The sequence below is a fragment of the Trachemys scripta genome, chromosome 7, assembly GCF_013100865.1.
Source record: "Trachemys scripta elegans isolate TJP31775 chromosome 7, CAS_Tse_1.0, whole genome shotgun sequence".
NCBI lineage: Eukaryota > Metazoa > Chordata > Testudines > Emydidae > Trachemys > Trachemys scripta.
Window position 1 is genome coordinate 124,393,921 of NC_048304.1, and position 13,126 is coordinate 124,407,046.

A 13,126-nucleotide genomic window follows, 5' to 3' on the forward strand; every position below is an offset into this window, starting at 1 on the left:
GATCTACCAACAGATCTGACTTTACACCAACTTTAAAATCCCATCACTCTCCTGTGTTTAAATGCTAAGTCACTTTCCCTGTGTCCTGGAGCTCCTGGTGGGGGGAAGCATTAAGAAAATGGAAGAATGAAGACAAACTTTTAAAGTCTCTCTGCAGTCTGAGGTAGCGATCAGAATACGCTGGAGTTTTCCTTTTAAGTAAATGGCATTTGCATTTCTCAGTGGCAGACAGTTACGGGCAACATTGGATGCAAGAGGAAGGAAGGAATCTTAACAGACAAGAGCAGGTGCCCCCAGATTTCTGTAACCTCTCCCACCTATCTCCAAGGTGCCCTCCAGTCCTGTTCCCAAGAACTGATATTGTTTTTAAAATGACAGAGCACCCAGAAAAGATTAGCCCCCTGTAAATAAACATCTCCTGTGGCTGTTAATGCGTGTAGGAATCTCTAACCTGGCCCCGGGGCCTGGCCAGATACTCTTTTTCCCAGCCTTCTTTCCATAGCCTGGGGCTCATTTTTCTCTCCTCTCTCCCCCTCCCCTTGTCTATGCTTTCCGGCACTTAGCCACCATTAAAATGACTGCATTCCTGGGCATGTGACCCATTTTAAACACCCCCACCCACACGCAGCTTTTCGACCCCAGGAAACCTTCTGCAGCATGTAAGTTTATGATCAGTAAAGCCAGACCAGAGAAGAAATTTAGAGCTTCCCCAGTTCACCTTTCGTTTTCCCAACGCCAAAAAAACAAGACCAGCCTGTGCAAGGAGGAATTCCATGTTTAAAAGAGTTTGCAGGGCCAGAGAGTGCTCTGCATTCTGATCTAAGAGGCTGAGAAGTCAGGTCCCGCACAGCAGCCGCATCGTCACTTAAGACTCTCCCAGACAGATTTTGGGCTCTGTGCCCACATTCAATTCATTCATGATTCTGAAACACCTCCCTCCCCACAGGTAAAATCGCCCCCGTGTACTGATTCCAAGTCCCTCGCTCAGCCAATGATTTAACACCCACACTTCCCCCATGTGCTGCCTCCAGCAGACACCTCCCACACAGCGCGCACACAGAGTGCCCCTGGCTGGCACGCAGTAAGCCCGAATTTAGCTTGCAAGGTTCCAAAAAGGTCAATTACGGCTCAAAAAGGATCTTCCGTTTTATGTGGCTGGTCACCCACTTAGCCAGGGGACATCAGTCCAGATCACCTTGGGATGGGAAGGGGGGTTGTGCAGGAAAGGGTCATGTGCAATTAGTGCCTGCCACAGCTGACCTCTACTCAACCCACGCTACTTGCTAGCTACTTCAGCGACTCCTGGTAGCAAGCCATCCTCTGCTCCTAGCATCATCCCCTCGGTAGAAGGGCCAGCGTGCTTTGTTTCTTAAATAGTAAAATATCTGCCATTTAGTCCCACTGTCCCTCCAGACAGCTCTCCTGGATCCAGTGCATTTCAATGGAGCTGGAAAGTGACCATCTATGTGACTTCTGAAACATTTCTGTTTACACAAAACACAGCGGCAGCACAGGGGACCGAAGGCAGGGGTAGAATTAGAAGTGGAGCCCATCGCTTAGATACAAAGGTACTTCTGGTTATTTACTCCTTGCCATAGCACCAGAACTAGGGGTCACCCAATGAAATGAGCAGGTTGAAAACAAACAAAAGGAAGTATTTCTTCACACAACGCACAGTCATCCTGTTGCCCAGGGATGTTGTGAAGGCCAAGACTATAACTGGGTTCAAAAAAAGAACTAGATAAGTTCATGGAGGACAGGTCCAGCAATGGCTATTAGCCAAGATGGGCAGGGATGCAACCCTATGCTCTGGGTGTCCTTAAGCCTTTGACAGCCAGAAACTGGAAGTGAACCACAGGGGATGGATCACTCAATGATTCTCTGCTCTGTTCATTCCCTCTGGGGCACCTGGCATTGGCCACTGTCGGAAGACAGGATACTGGGCTACAAGGACCATTGGTCTGACCCAGTCTGACCATTCTTAAGTACCATCTTTGCAAACACCTGTAAAACAAAGATTAGACAGCAATAGCTCTCAAATGCTGGCAGGCACGAGTCTATAAAACAAAGGATAGTTTAAGGCGAGCACCCGGACAATTCACTAAACACAGCTCTCAATTCTTTTTAAAAAACACACAAGTTTGAAGGACGATATTTCTTCATAATTTAAAAAAATTAAGACACCTCATTTAGCACCCTCTCTAAGAGCATCCTTCTGCTATGAAGCCCTTCAAGAATAATCAACCAATCCTTCAAAGGGCAATGTTTTCAGAAAGATTTGATCTATGACGACTTTGGACCTTCATCAGGTCTCGTGTACCTCCACTGTATTGTCAGATTAATTACGTGCCCGATCCTATGTCCTTCGGCTTGCACAAGTACTTCCAGCTGCACAATGGGACTACACGCATAAAAAGGGTACATAAGACGGGGCCAGTGAAATCAGACAAGCAGAATCAAGACTTTAACTTGTAAATTCTAAAGAAATTACAGCCCAAGGTACGATGGTTACAATGCTTTCTAACCACGAGAACCGACTACAACTTATAAAACACCGCACATCACCTGGGTGTCTTTATCAGCAGCTAACTAGACTAACGAACCCACTCCCAATACTCTGAAGCTTGCTCTATAGTATTTGACTGCAGCAGGATCTGTCCTCCATCAGGTGTGCACAGAACTGAACGTCCCGTGTAAAGAGAAGAGCTTGTTGCTGGGTTGCAAGAAAAAGAAAACGAACATTTCTTATCGTCCACTACATTTCCAGGATAAAACAATCTCGACAAACCCACTATAAAAGATTTTCATTTCCCCCTTCCAACCTCACCCCCACCCCACAAAAAGTTTAAATATTCTGCTCAAGTTATGGATTTCCTCTCTTTCTTGGCAGAGTTACCAGAAGAAATACAATATTCCTTATGGGCCATACTTCCCAGCTGCTGAAGTGAGCGAGTGGGTCAGTCCCTTCAGTACCACTGCCCCAGGTGATCCCAGGCCACCCCTCTGCAGTGACTGCCCTGGGCCCCCTCAAAAAAAAAAATATATATATATATCGCTCAGCCAAGAGTGAATAAGTTTCCTCCGAATGCTTCCCCTCTAGCAGTGTTTGGTGATCCCCGATAACCACAGTCTCCCGCAGTCATGAAAGATACTTCTGCAACTGCAAGATCTTCCAGCCTTTTATTGGGAGATTCCTACTTGCTTTGTGTAATTTCAGCATGAGCTGAAACAATGGTGCCTGCAAGAACAGATACTGTCTTACAGAAGATGTGATGGCCTCTTGCTTTATTTTTCCAGTAGCATGGACTATCCCTCCCAGTAACTATGCACACTCCCAAAAGTGCTGGCCGTTTTTCGTCACCAACTTCAATCTGCATTTGTGCAGTACGCAAAGATGCAGAAGCAGCTGGCTACATTTCTCTTTCTTTTAGAGAAGACAAAAGGCGCCACAACTGACGGAAATCCTGTATCTATTCTGAAGATAAACAGAAGGTTTCCCTACACTGGCCATCACCAATCAGCCTCAAACCTAATTTGGAGGAACCACATATAGGAAGGAGAGGGAGGCTCACTTTTTATGACCCATTCAGTCCTTGGCCTCTCAGCTGAGACTGCTAACAAGGGGGCCAACGGTGTCTGTTGTTTGTGAGATCTGAACACGTGTCCACTAGGAACTGGACTGAGACCCACCAACTCACAGACCACAAACAAACAGCCAAGAGAGGAGAACTATTCATACTAGCTGCCCCATTGCTGGTCCTCAACAAATCTACTTGCTATATAAACAGCTCTGCCAGTAGAGCAGAGATTCTCAAACTTCATTGCTCTGCGATCCCTTTCTGAGAACAAAAATTACTACACGACCCTGGGGGGGGGGGGAAAGGGGACCAAAGCCTGAGCCCACCCGAGCTCCACTGCCCCAGGTGGGGGGCCAAAGCCAAAGCTCAAGGGCTTCAGCCCCAAGCAGGGGGCCTGTAACCTGCACCCTGCTGCCTAGGGCTGAAGCCCTCGCGCCTCCGCTCCGGCCCTGGATGGTGGGGCTCGGGCTTCAGCCCCAGGCCCTGGCAAGTCTAAGCCAGTCCTGGTCGACCCCATTAAAATGTGGTCGTGACCCACTCTGGGGTCCCAACCCCCAGTTTGAGAACTGCTGCAGTAGAGGAATTCCACCTAGCCCCCTTTAGCGCATGACCCACATTTAGCTTATGGTTGGGACGATGTTTTCTTTTTTTCTATTTGACGTGGTTCAAATAGCTAAGAAAGGTGACAATTCTGAAATGGAAGAGAGCCCTAGAGACAACGTAAACACAGCAGAAAAGGCAAGCAAAGAGCAACAGAACAGAGGGCATATGCTGACAAGACGACACCACATATTATTACTGCTACTCTCCATGTCCGGGGGGGCTGGAACAATTTTTATAGAGGGGGTGCTGAACCAAACTCTAAACCCTGTACATAATGGAAACCACTTCACGCCCAGGGGGTGCAGCAGCCCCCCAGCGCCCTAGTTCCTGTGTCTATGTCTATGTCCATCATTTATTATCATTTATTATCACATGCGTAATAGGGTCGTGTCCAGAGGCCTTGATCAGGATCAGGGCCTTGTGCTAGACACAGACCCTTGCTCAAAGCTGCCAGCTATTTAATAAGCATCACTGAATCTGGATAAGGAGAAACATGTCCAGTCCTTTGATCCATCTCTCTTCACGTGCAGAACTGTTCCCTATTATGGAGGCATAAAGCGTGGCTTCACAGTTAAAGCTGCAGCAGGATTTTGCCTTTGACAGGAGCTTAAAGCCTCTTGAGAAGCTGCCTTAACAGAATTACTGTGAACGTGTGAAGGTATTTTCCGCTAGTCAACCAGCCCTAGTACTAAAGTACATTCTTTTAAAAATGTATTTTAAAAAGTTGAGATACAATAGGTTACGCTTGGATACAGTGAACAAACAGTGTCTTTAAGCTGCAGGGGTGTAACAAGACAAGTGTTTTCACTCTGATCAGTAGGCTTAGCCCTGGGCTAGTAGATGCTGGATATATTTTTTAAGCTCTGATCTACACAAAAGTTCCTCTTTCACTTCAGCCTCAAGATCTTACCAGAAACAATCTCAGTACGTGCCCCAGACTAGTGGGACTAATTTACAGACCTGAAAGCTATCCTGACAGATCCGTGTATCGTTCATTACTAAGTTTAAAAGGTGTTGAGAGGGAGGGGGGAGAAGATGACAAGAAGCGTTGTCTGCCCACCGTGAGTTTTCAAGCACACAGTGGCCAATTAACTGCATGCCATGCTTCTGGGCTTCACAGGAGTGGCAGAGATCTGCTGTACTCTCCGTGGACAGTAAACCTTTCTGTAGATTCTGTCTCACTTTACTGCCTGCTTCCTTACTGGACTTAAAAGCCAGAAGAACTCTAAAACTTCTGCTTTACAGGGTCTGAAGGGAGATAAAGAAGCTTTGCACCTCCACTGCATGCCTCAGGAAGATGCCTCCTGTCATTAATGCAGTTTGCATTTCTACACTTGCGCAGATCAGCCATTTCCTGCTCTTGCAGGTGTGTGTTTGTTTGAAAACATGTAAGTGAACTCTACTTTTTATTAACTCACAGAAACTATTAAACACGATATTTGCAAATGGCTGAAGACAATAAATATGTCCGTGAAAAAAATCTATTATGCCAGTGGTTCTCAAACTTTTGTACTGGTGACCCCTTTCACAGAGCAAGCCTCTGATTGTAGGGTGACCAGACAGCAAATGTGAAAAATTGGGACGGGAGTGGAGGGTTATAGGAGCCTATATAAGAAAAAGACCCAAAAATCAGGACTGTCCCTATAAAATCGGGACATCTGGTCACCCTAGCTGATTGCGACCCCCTTTATAAATTGAAAACACTTGTTTATATATTTAACACCATTATAAATGCTGCAGGTGAAGCAGGGTTTGGGGTGGAGGCTGGCAGCTCGCAACCCCCCCATGTAATAACCTTACAACCCCCTGAGGGGTCCCGACCCCCAGTTTGAGAACCCCTGTATTATGCTAAACTGGAGAACAAGGGAAGTCTCCTAATGGGTAAGGCAGGAATGAGGAGTGGGGACGAGGTAAATACGCAGCAGAACGTTATTATACATCACAAAACACACACTGCCAAGTTGTGTAGGCCACATCTTGAACTTGCCTTTTAAAATGCCTTCATAACCAGGAGGAAATAAGTTTATGCCACTTGTTACTTTGCTTTTCTCTTCCTTTCTTTAAATATAAGAGAAGGTCCTCAGAATTGGTTCTTTGCTAATAAGTTGGAGAGAAAATAAGGTCAAGTAGCTAGGCACGCGATGGGGGTGTGGAGACCCAGGTTCTAGTCCAGGCTCTGACACTGACCAGCTGTGGTCCTGAGGGCAAGTTGCTTCAACTCCCTCAGCCTCCATCGCCCCTACCACTCTGAAGAGCTTATAGGCTAAACAGAAGATGCAAACAAGCTGTATCTATTTAGACTGTAAGCGCTTTAGGGCAGGGTCTGTCTCTTACTGTGTGCAGTGCAGCACCAGACACAATTGAGGTTGGGATCTCTAGGCACTACCATAATACATCATAATTATTCTCACCCAAAACAATGGTTTCATACCACTTCTCAGTTAAGGTTCAGCTGCAAAGAGAGTTATCAAGACAGGACTTTTACATGATACACTACCGTACACTTTTAACCAGGAAGTGTCCTGCATCCAGCTAGTGCATCTGGTCATTAACCTAGGCCCTGATCCTGCAATGCACTGTGCCAGGGCAGACCCCGGTATGTGCATGGAGCCTGGACACTTAGGCTGCAAGCTCTTTAGACTGTATTTTTACTGGGTTTGCACAGCAGCCACCACAATGGGGCCACTATTTCCACTTGAGCCTGAGGTCTCTAGGCACTTCTGTAATATAAATAAAATATAAATACAATCATAAATTTTGGGTCTCATCCTGCAGCCACTCCACAAAGAACCTGCCCAGTGGGTCAATGGGAATTCTGCCTACGGAGTTGGCAGGGTCACATTCCAGAACCACACAGGTCAAAAAACAAAGTACACTGCAATGCAAAAAATTTTAAATGTTTGTTTGCCGGCTGATTCGCCAAGGGCCTGATCCAACAAAGCACTCATGCACATTCCTAAGTGCTTTCCTGAATCAGGCCCCAGAGTCCTTAATACACAATGGATGTGAATTAGTGACGTTCTTTCCTATTTTTTCCAGGGATAATTTTATTAAGAACATTGTTCAAGGGAAATCCATTCCTCTTCCCTCACGTGTGTGCTTGAATCAACACAGTGAATATGAAACATCACTTAAACACACATCTCCTAATTAGCTGTGTTTACCTGAGGCGCCGTGAGTGAGGGGTTGTAAATGTTGCTTACATTTTAACACCACCACTCAGCACCAATAGCTGATTGTGTGAAACAGTTAAAGTCTGAGATTAAAAGAAATGGACCCAATCTATGTGCCTGAACCACTTTAGCAGGGTTTTGTTTTGTTTTTTGGAGGGGGGGGTCGCTGAATATGTGCCCAGATACAAATATGATGGGCACAGTCAACCTGAAATCTAGGCAATTTCAAAGAATGAATTCAAAGGAGTTTCAGTTACTGCCTCACCCTGCTGCCAATGGTTATGGTTTTACAATCACTTTTTTTTTTTTTTTTTTTTAAAAAGGGGGTGGAGGGTGGAAGCGTCTCTCTTTCCCATTGCGCTATGAAAGGTTCAGACAATAGTGAAACTGACAACACAATCAAACATACAAACTAAAACAAAAATAGCTTTGTTTCTCTGAGATTACAGAAATCTTCAGTTATAAAGGTACCAAATTTTGAGAGACGTGTCATTTTCAAGTTGGTGTACCTTTAAGAAAACGAAGGGGGGGAGGGGAACCCAATCAATTACCGAGAACATCCCATATTTCAGACCCAAATTTACCTCTATCCCACACACAGTGTTATCAGATGTCTTATAACAAGTTATTTAACAGCAGAAGTAATAAATCATAAAGCTACAGCAAATGGGACTTCTGTACCATAAAAAGAAAATTTGCACAGAATTTACACCTTCCACACTAGCATTTTTCTTGTGCTAACCTTTCAGGGGGCAACAGTTTGAGATCTCTGCTAGAACTGTGCAGTTCAACAAATTTATTGGTAGGGCACCAGCATTCTTTGCTCTCTTTCCCTAGTGAACATAGTTGTGCAAACTTCTTGAAAACAAAAACCTTAATTTTAGGCAATGTTTCCATTGCTTCTCTAAAGAAAGTGACGAAAGCCCTATTACTTATATAATTTAAAACTAAACTGGCAAATCTCCAGAGAATAATCTTGCATTAGCCAGAGTGGGAGGGGTAGACAAGGCAGCCCAACTATCTTTGGTCTCCATCACCACTCCATTCACCCTGTAATGGTTTAGTTTAAGCACCTACTCTATAATAGTTAAGTTTGTGACCAGTGAGCCACCTATACCAAAACCACCATCATTCCTTATGTATAGACACTTATCCCTACACCCCAAGTCTCCGGCTTCCAGACAAACACAAAGACCAGAGGATAGACAGGGAGGAAAAAGCTGCCATGGAAGGTCTGTTAATCCAATATCAGTAAAGTTTAGGTGCCAGTTTGGCACCTGTGTGCAGCAGTGCTATATGGAACATTTATATCACCCCTTTCGCTCCACAGCTCTTCACGAGATAGCTCTACACTGACACACCATCACTGGGGAGAAGGGAGGCAACCAGCTGGGGTACAGAGGTGTGGAGCTTTTGGCAAAGAACACTGGGATAATCCTCACCCAAGAAGTCCTATGAGATCTTTAATCTCCATGCAGAGCCAGCAGATCCACACACAGCACATGCCATGATACTCAGTTTATCTACCTCAACAAAGAGTAAAGATCAGATGAGCGTCCAGACTAGGTCAGACCAAAGGTCCATCTAGCCCAGTATCCTGTCCTCCGACAGTGCCCAATGCCAAGTGCCCCAGAGGGAGTGTACAGACCAGGGAATCATCAAGTGATCCATCCCGTGTCTCCGTCCTTGAGGTTCCATGTTTTTCAAGCCTGCTGGTTAGCCACCTGATACTCCTTGAGGTTGCTGCATAAGCGGCTTGTAGTGTCATCTGGTGCAGTGGTTCCAACCTTTTTTCATTTGTAGACCCCTAAAAAATGTCAAATGGAGGGGAAGACCTTTTGGAAATCTTAGACATAGTCTGCAGACCCCATGAGTCCGGGGACCACAGGCTGAAAACCACTGATCTGGTGTATTGTCCATGTCTGACTGTAAATTCCCTGGGACCAGGACTGTGCGTCCATTTATACAGCACTGACCATACTGTCAGCATTGAAATAGTACTAATCATGCAGAGGTATTTAAAGAGACATTTTAAAAGGATGCCCCAGAATTATCAAAGAAATTGTCCAAAGTGCATCTAAGAGAACACCAAAACCCTGGAAGTTTATGTAGGTTCAAGCACCCTTGCCCCCACTTACAAACATCCTCCACTCATATCCCCCGCAAACTTACTGAAGCTTTTTGTAGCTGTTTATTGGCCTACATTCCACTGTGTTGCACCTGCTCTGCTGTATACCTGATCCCTCCTGCAGCCGGAGCGGCACAGCACCACCTTATTCTTAATGAAAAAATACAGAACTTCATTTCCTCAGAAGACAAAATAATATATCGGAGCAGACAGACTCCAGAAGCCACAATGCACAGCTGCCCCACAGCTCTTACTCCCGCTGACTTCAAAGGGAGCATTGCCTGAGCAAAGAGTGCAGTCCTGGGCTGTGATGGCTGAGTGGGTTAGGTGTTAGACTTGAACACCAATTGGGTTTTCCTACACAGGTTTGTATCACACTCAGCGTGGCTGAGACGTTAATTCTATGGTCTGTGTTATACAGGAGGTCAGGCTAGATGACCCAACCCTATCTTCTGATCTTAAAATCTATATGTGGGAACTTCCCACAGCTCCCATTAGCCCCCTCCCACAATCTAAGCTCTTGTTTGAGCCGTTGGTGTTTGGATATATTTTCATTCGGGAACATTTTTATACAGATCAGTAGGAAACGTTTTTTAAAGAAGTTTATTATCTATCTGTTGGAGTCCCAAAAGTAATAAGGAAAGTAAATTAGAGGGACAAGGTGAGTGAGGTAATATCTTTTATTGACCAACTTCTGTTGGCGAGAGAGAGACAAGCTTTCGAGCTTATACAGAGCTCTTCTTCCGGTCTGTGTCAGCTCGAAAGCTTGTCTCTCTCTCGCCAACAGAAGTTGGTCAATAAAAGATATTGCCTCCTCCATCTTGTTTCTGTAATACCCTGGGACCAACATGGCTACAACAACACTGCATACAAGAAAAGTAAATGTCATGTGGCTGCTTAAGACAGCGTTTCATACATTGTAGAAGGAGCTTAATAGATTTTAAAGAAGCAAACAACGTTTGGATCCTCAGCAACCCAAGCTCCAATCCTGCAAGCTGTTTCATGTAGGCAGATACTTGTGTCCATGCAAAGCCACACTGAATAGGGCTCCACACAGAAACGGTTGACAAATCCTAAAATGTGCTACAAGCTTTACATCCAAGTAAGAAAATGAGGTTCCTGCCCTGAAGAGTTTATAACCCATAAACCCCAATGGGTCCTACAATACACGAGTCCCAAAGAGCCATTTCTTCTGTGATGGCCACAAGTGACTAGTTAATAATAAAAATAAAAACTCAGATCTCTCTTGTGGGTTTCTCAGTAGATCCTGTCTTCCCTATCCTTACAGGCCTTATCCAGCCAAAAATAAACCTGAGTAACTTCACGCACATGAGTAATCCTATTTACTACAAAGGAACATTTGCACAAGTAAAAGGTTAGCTAGATTGAGCCCTTACAGACAATTTGTAGGCAGACAATAGGAGAGGAGATGAAGTGAGCAGCATGCGAGACACAAAGATTTGTATGTTGTAAACAAAAGTGCCTTTACTGGCTACTAATTATATCTAGGTTATTAAAAGCAAGGGAATTCAAAAAAGTCCAATTTACTATTAATGCACTTTGGTTACTTTCTACATTTCATAGAATCATAGAATATCAGGGTTGCAAGGGACCCAGGAGGTCATCTAGTCCAACCCCCTGCTCAAAGCAGGACCAATCCCCAACTAAATCATCCCAGCCAGGGCTTTGTCAAGCCTGACCTTTCTTTCAGTTCGGACAAAAAAATTATTTTCTGCTTCATATGTAGCCAGTGTAATTTTTGCTCACATATGACGTGCTGTAATGCTGGGGTTTCAAACATTTCTTTAGAATATGTTTTTATTATTATTTATTTGTATTACAGTAGCGCTAGGGGCGCCAACCAAGACACAAGCCCCACTGTGCAAGGCACTGTACAAAGACATGGGGGGGGAGGGGGAAACAGGCCATACCTCAAAGAGCTTACAAACTGCACTCAAGAGCTATCTGCATTATTATTTTAATGCGGTCTTTGATTTGGACAAAGCTTGTTTCCACAACAGTTTGGAGCAAGTTTAACTTGACAGCATTCTGCATGGTCAATTTCACTGTCGAATGAACCGTCTTTGTTTTTAGGTGACTGTAAAACCATGAACGCTGCCGGCGTGGGACATCACCAGACATCACACAGGGAGCAAGGCTGATAGCTGGCCGACACCAGCGCGACTATTTTGGATGCAAGTCTGTGCTCACGTGTGTGTGTCAGTCGTGATAACCTACTTACCTGGGCTACGTGCGGCTTCCCCCCCCCCCCCCTTCTGGAGCAGCAAACGAAGGGTCTGTTTTTCACGCCCACCATGTTTCGGGGGAGAGGATGGGGAATTGATGACTGTGTGGATGGGTGTATATAGATGCACGCACACACACACACACACACACATGTATTTCATAGCAGGGATGGGGTCTTCATACTGGTCTGTACAGCGCCTAGCACAGGGTGGGGCTGCACTGACATGACTCCTTCCCCCCCCCATGGCTTTTTAACCTCTGTTAGCCATGGAGGGGCCCCAGTCACCCATAGGGCCACGCTCAGGCTGCACACGGGGGGGGGGGGTAAGTGGCTCCATCCCCTCCGACAGGGCAGGGGACGAGGGGCCTGGAGCCCCCTCGCCCTGGCCTCCAGATCGGGCCCTGCGGCTCGGGCCGGCGCAGCCGCGCTTCGGGAATAGCCCCCTTACGGCCGCGGAGCCCCCGCTGCGCCTTAGCGACCACGCCGGCCCCCGCGCCGGCCCCTGGCAACCAGCTAGGCCGCGGCCTCCCCGGCCTTTCCCACCCGCCGCGGCCGGCCCGGGGAGCCCGCGAGGCGGGGACGGGGAGCGCTTACAGGTCGGCGCCGAGCTGCGTGAAGCCGGAGTTGAGGCAGCCGCGGGCTATGCGCCTCCAGAGCAGGTCCCGGCCGGAGAAGGCGCGCAGCCGCCGGCAGACCTGGCCCAGCCGGCCCAGGGCCTGCGCGTCCAGGTAGGAGCAGATGAGCAGCAGCAGCTCCTCGGGCAGGGCCCACAGCAGGGAGGGGCGGGCGGGCCCGCACCCCCCCTCGGCCTGGGGGGGCCGCGGGCTGCCCTTCCTCCCCATGGAGCAGCAGCCCCTGCCCCTCCTCCCCGGGAGCCGGAGCTGCTGCTGCCTGGGGGAGGCCAAGCCATGGACGGGGGCAGCCTCTCCCCAGTCACATGGGGCAGGAGCAGCTGCCTGTCACTCCCCAGGCAGACAGGGCCTGGCCAGCTCGCTAATTAACTCAGTAATTGGGCCCAGGGCTCATAACATCCTGGGTGCCCCAGGGAGGGCACCGCACCCACCCCCCGGGCAGGGCAGCCTCGCACCGCACGGTGACCCGGGCAGCCCAATCTTCGTTAATAACGGAATAACGAGCCTCCCTGGCCAACGCCGCCAGGGCACCGGGAGCGAGGGGTCGCTTCTCGCCCACCGAGGAAACGCGGCCCCACATGCCGGGGCAGGGAAGGAACCCCTCGTGTGCGTTAACAATAATTTAACAATATCCTCCGGGCCCCCAACGCCAGCGTGACAAACACATGCACGCGCACACTGGGGCAGGAAAAGAATAATGAATCATAATTAATAACTAAGTCATTAGTGCCACCCTGCAGGAGCCTGGACTGATGGGGACAAGG

At 47.3% G+C, this 13,126-nt stretch overlaps 1 protein-coding gene across 2 annotated transcripts in view; it reads right to left on the minus strand.

Annotated features, from left to right (window-relative positions):
• Positions 1-12,666, minus strand: part of FBXW4 (F-box and WD repeat domain containing 4) — an 88,591-nt gene extending 75,925 nt beyond the window's left edge. The window contains exon 1 of one of the 2 annotated variants that reach the window (XM_034776229.1): positions 12,325-12,666. In XM_034776229.1, coding sequence (XP_034632120.1) covers positions 12,325-12,572 — 248 coding nt within the window. In that variant the 5' untranslated portion in view covers positions 12,573-12,666. The remainder of the gene's footprint in view (positions 1-12,324) is intronic. The other variant, XM_034776230.1, reaches the window with a different exon arrangement.
• Positions 12,667-13,126: the final 460 nt, after the last annotated feature.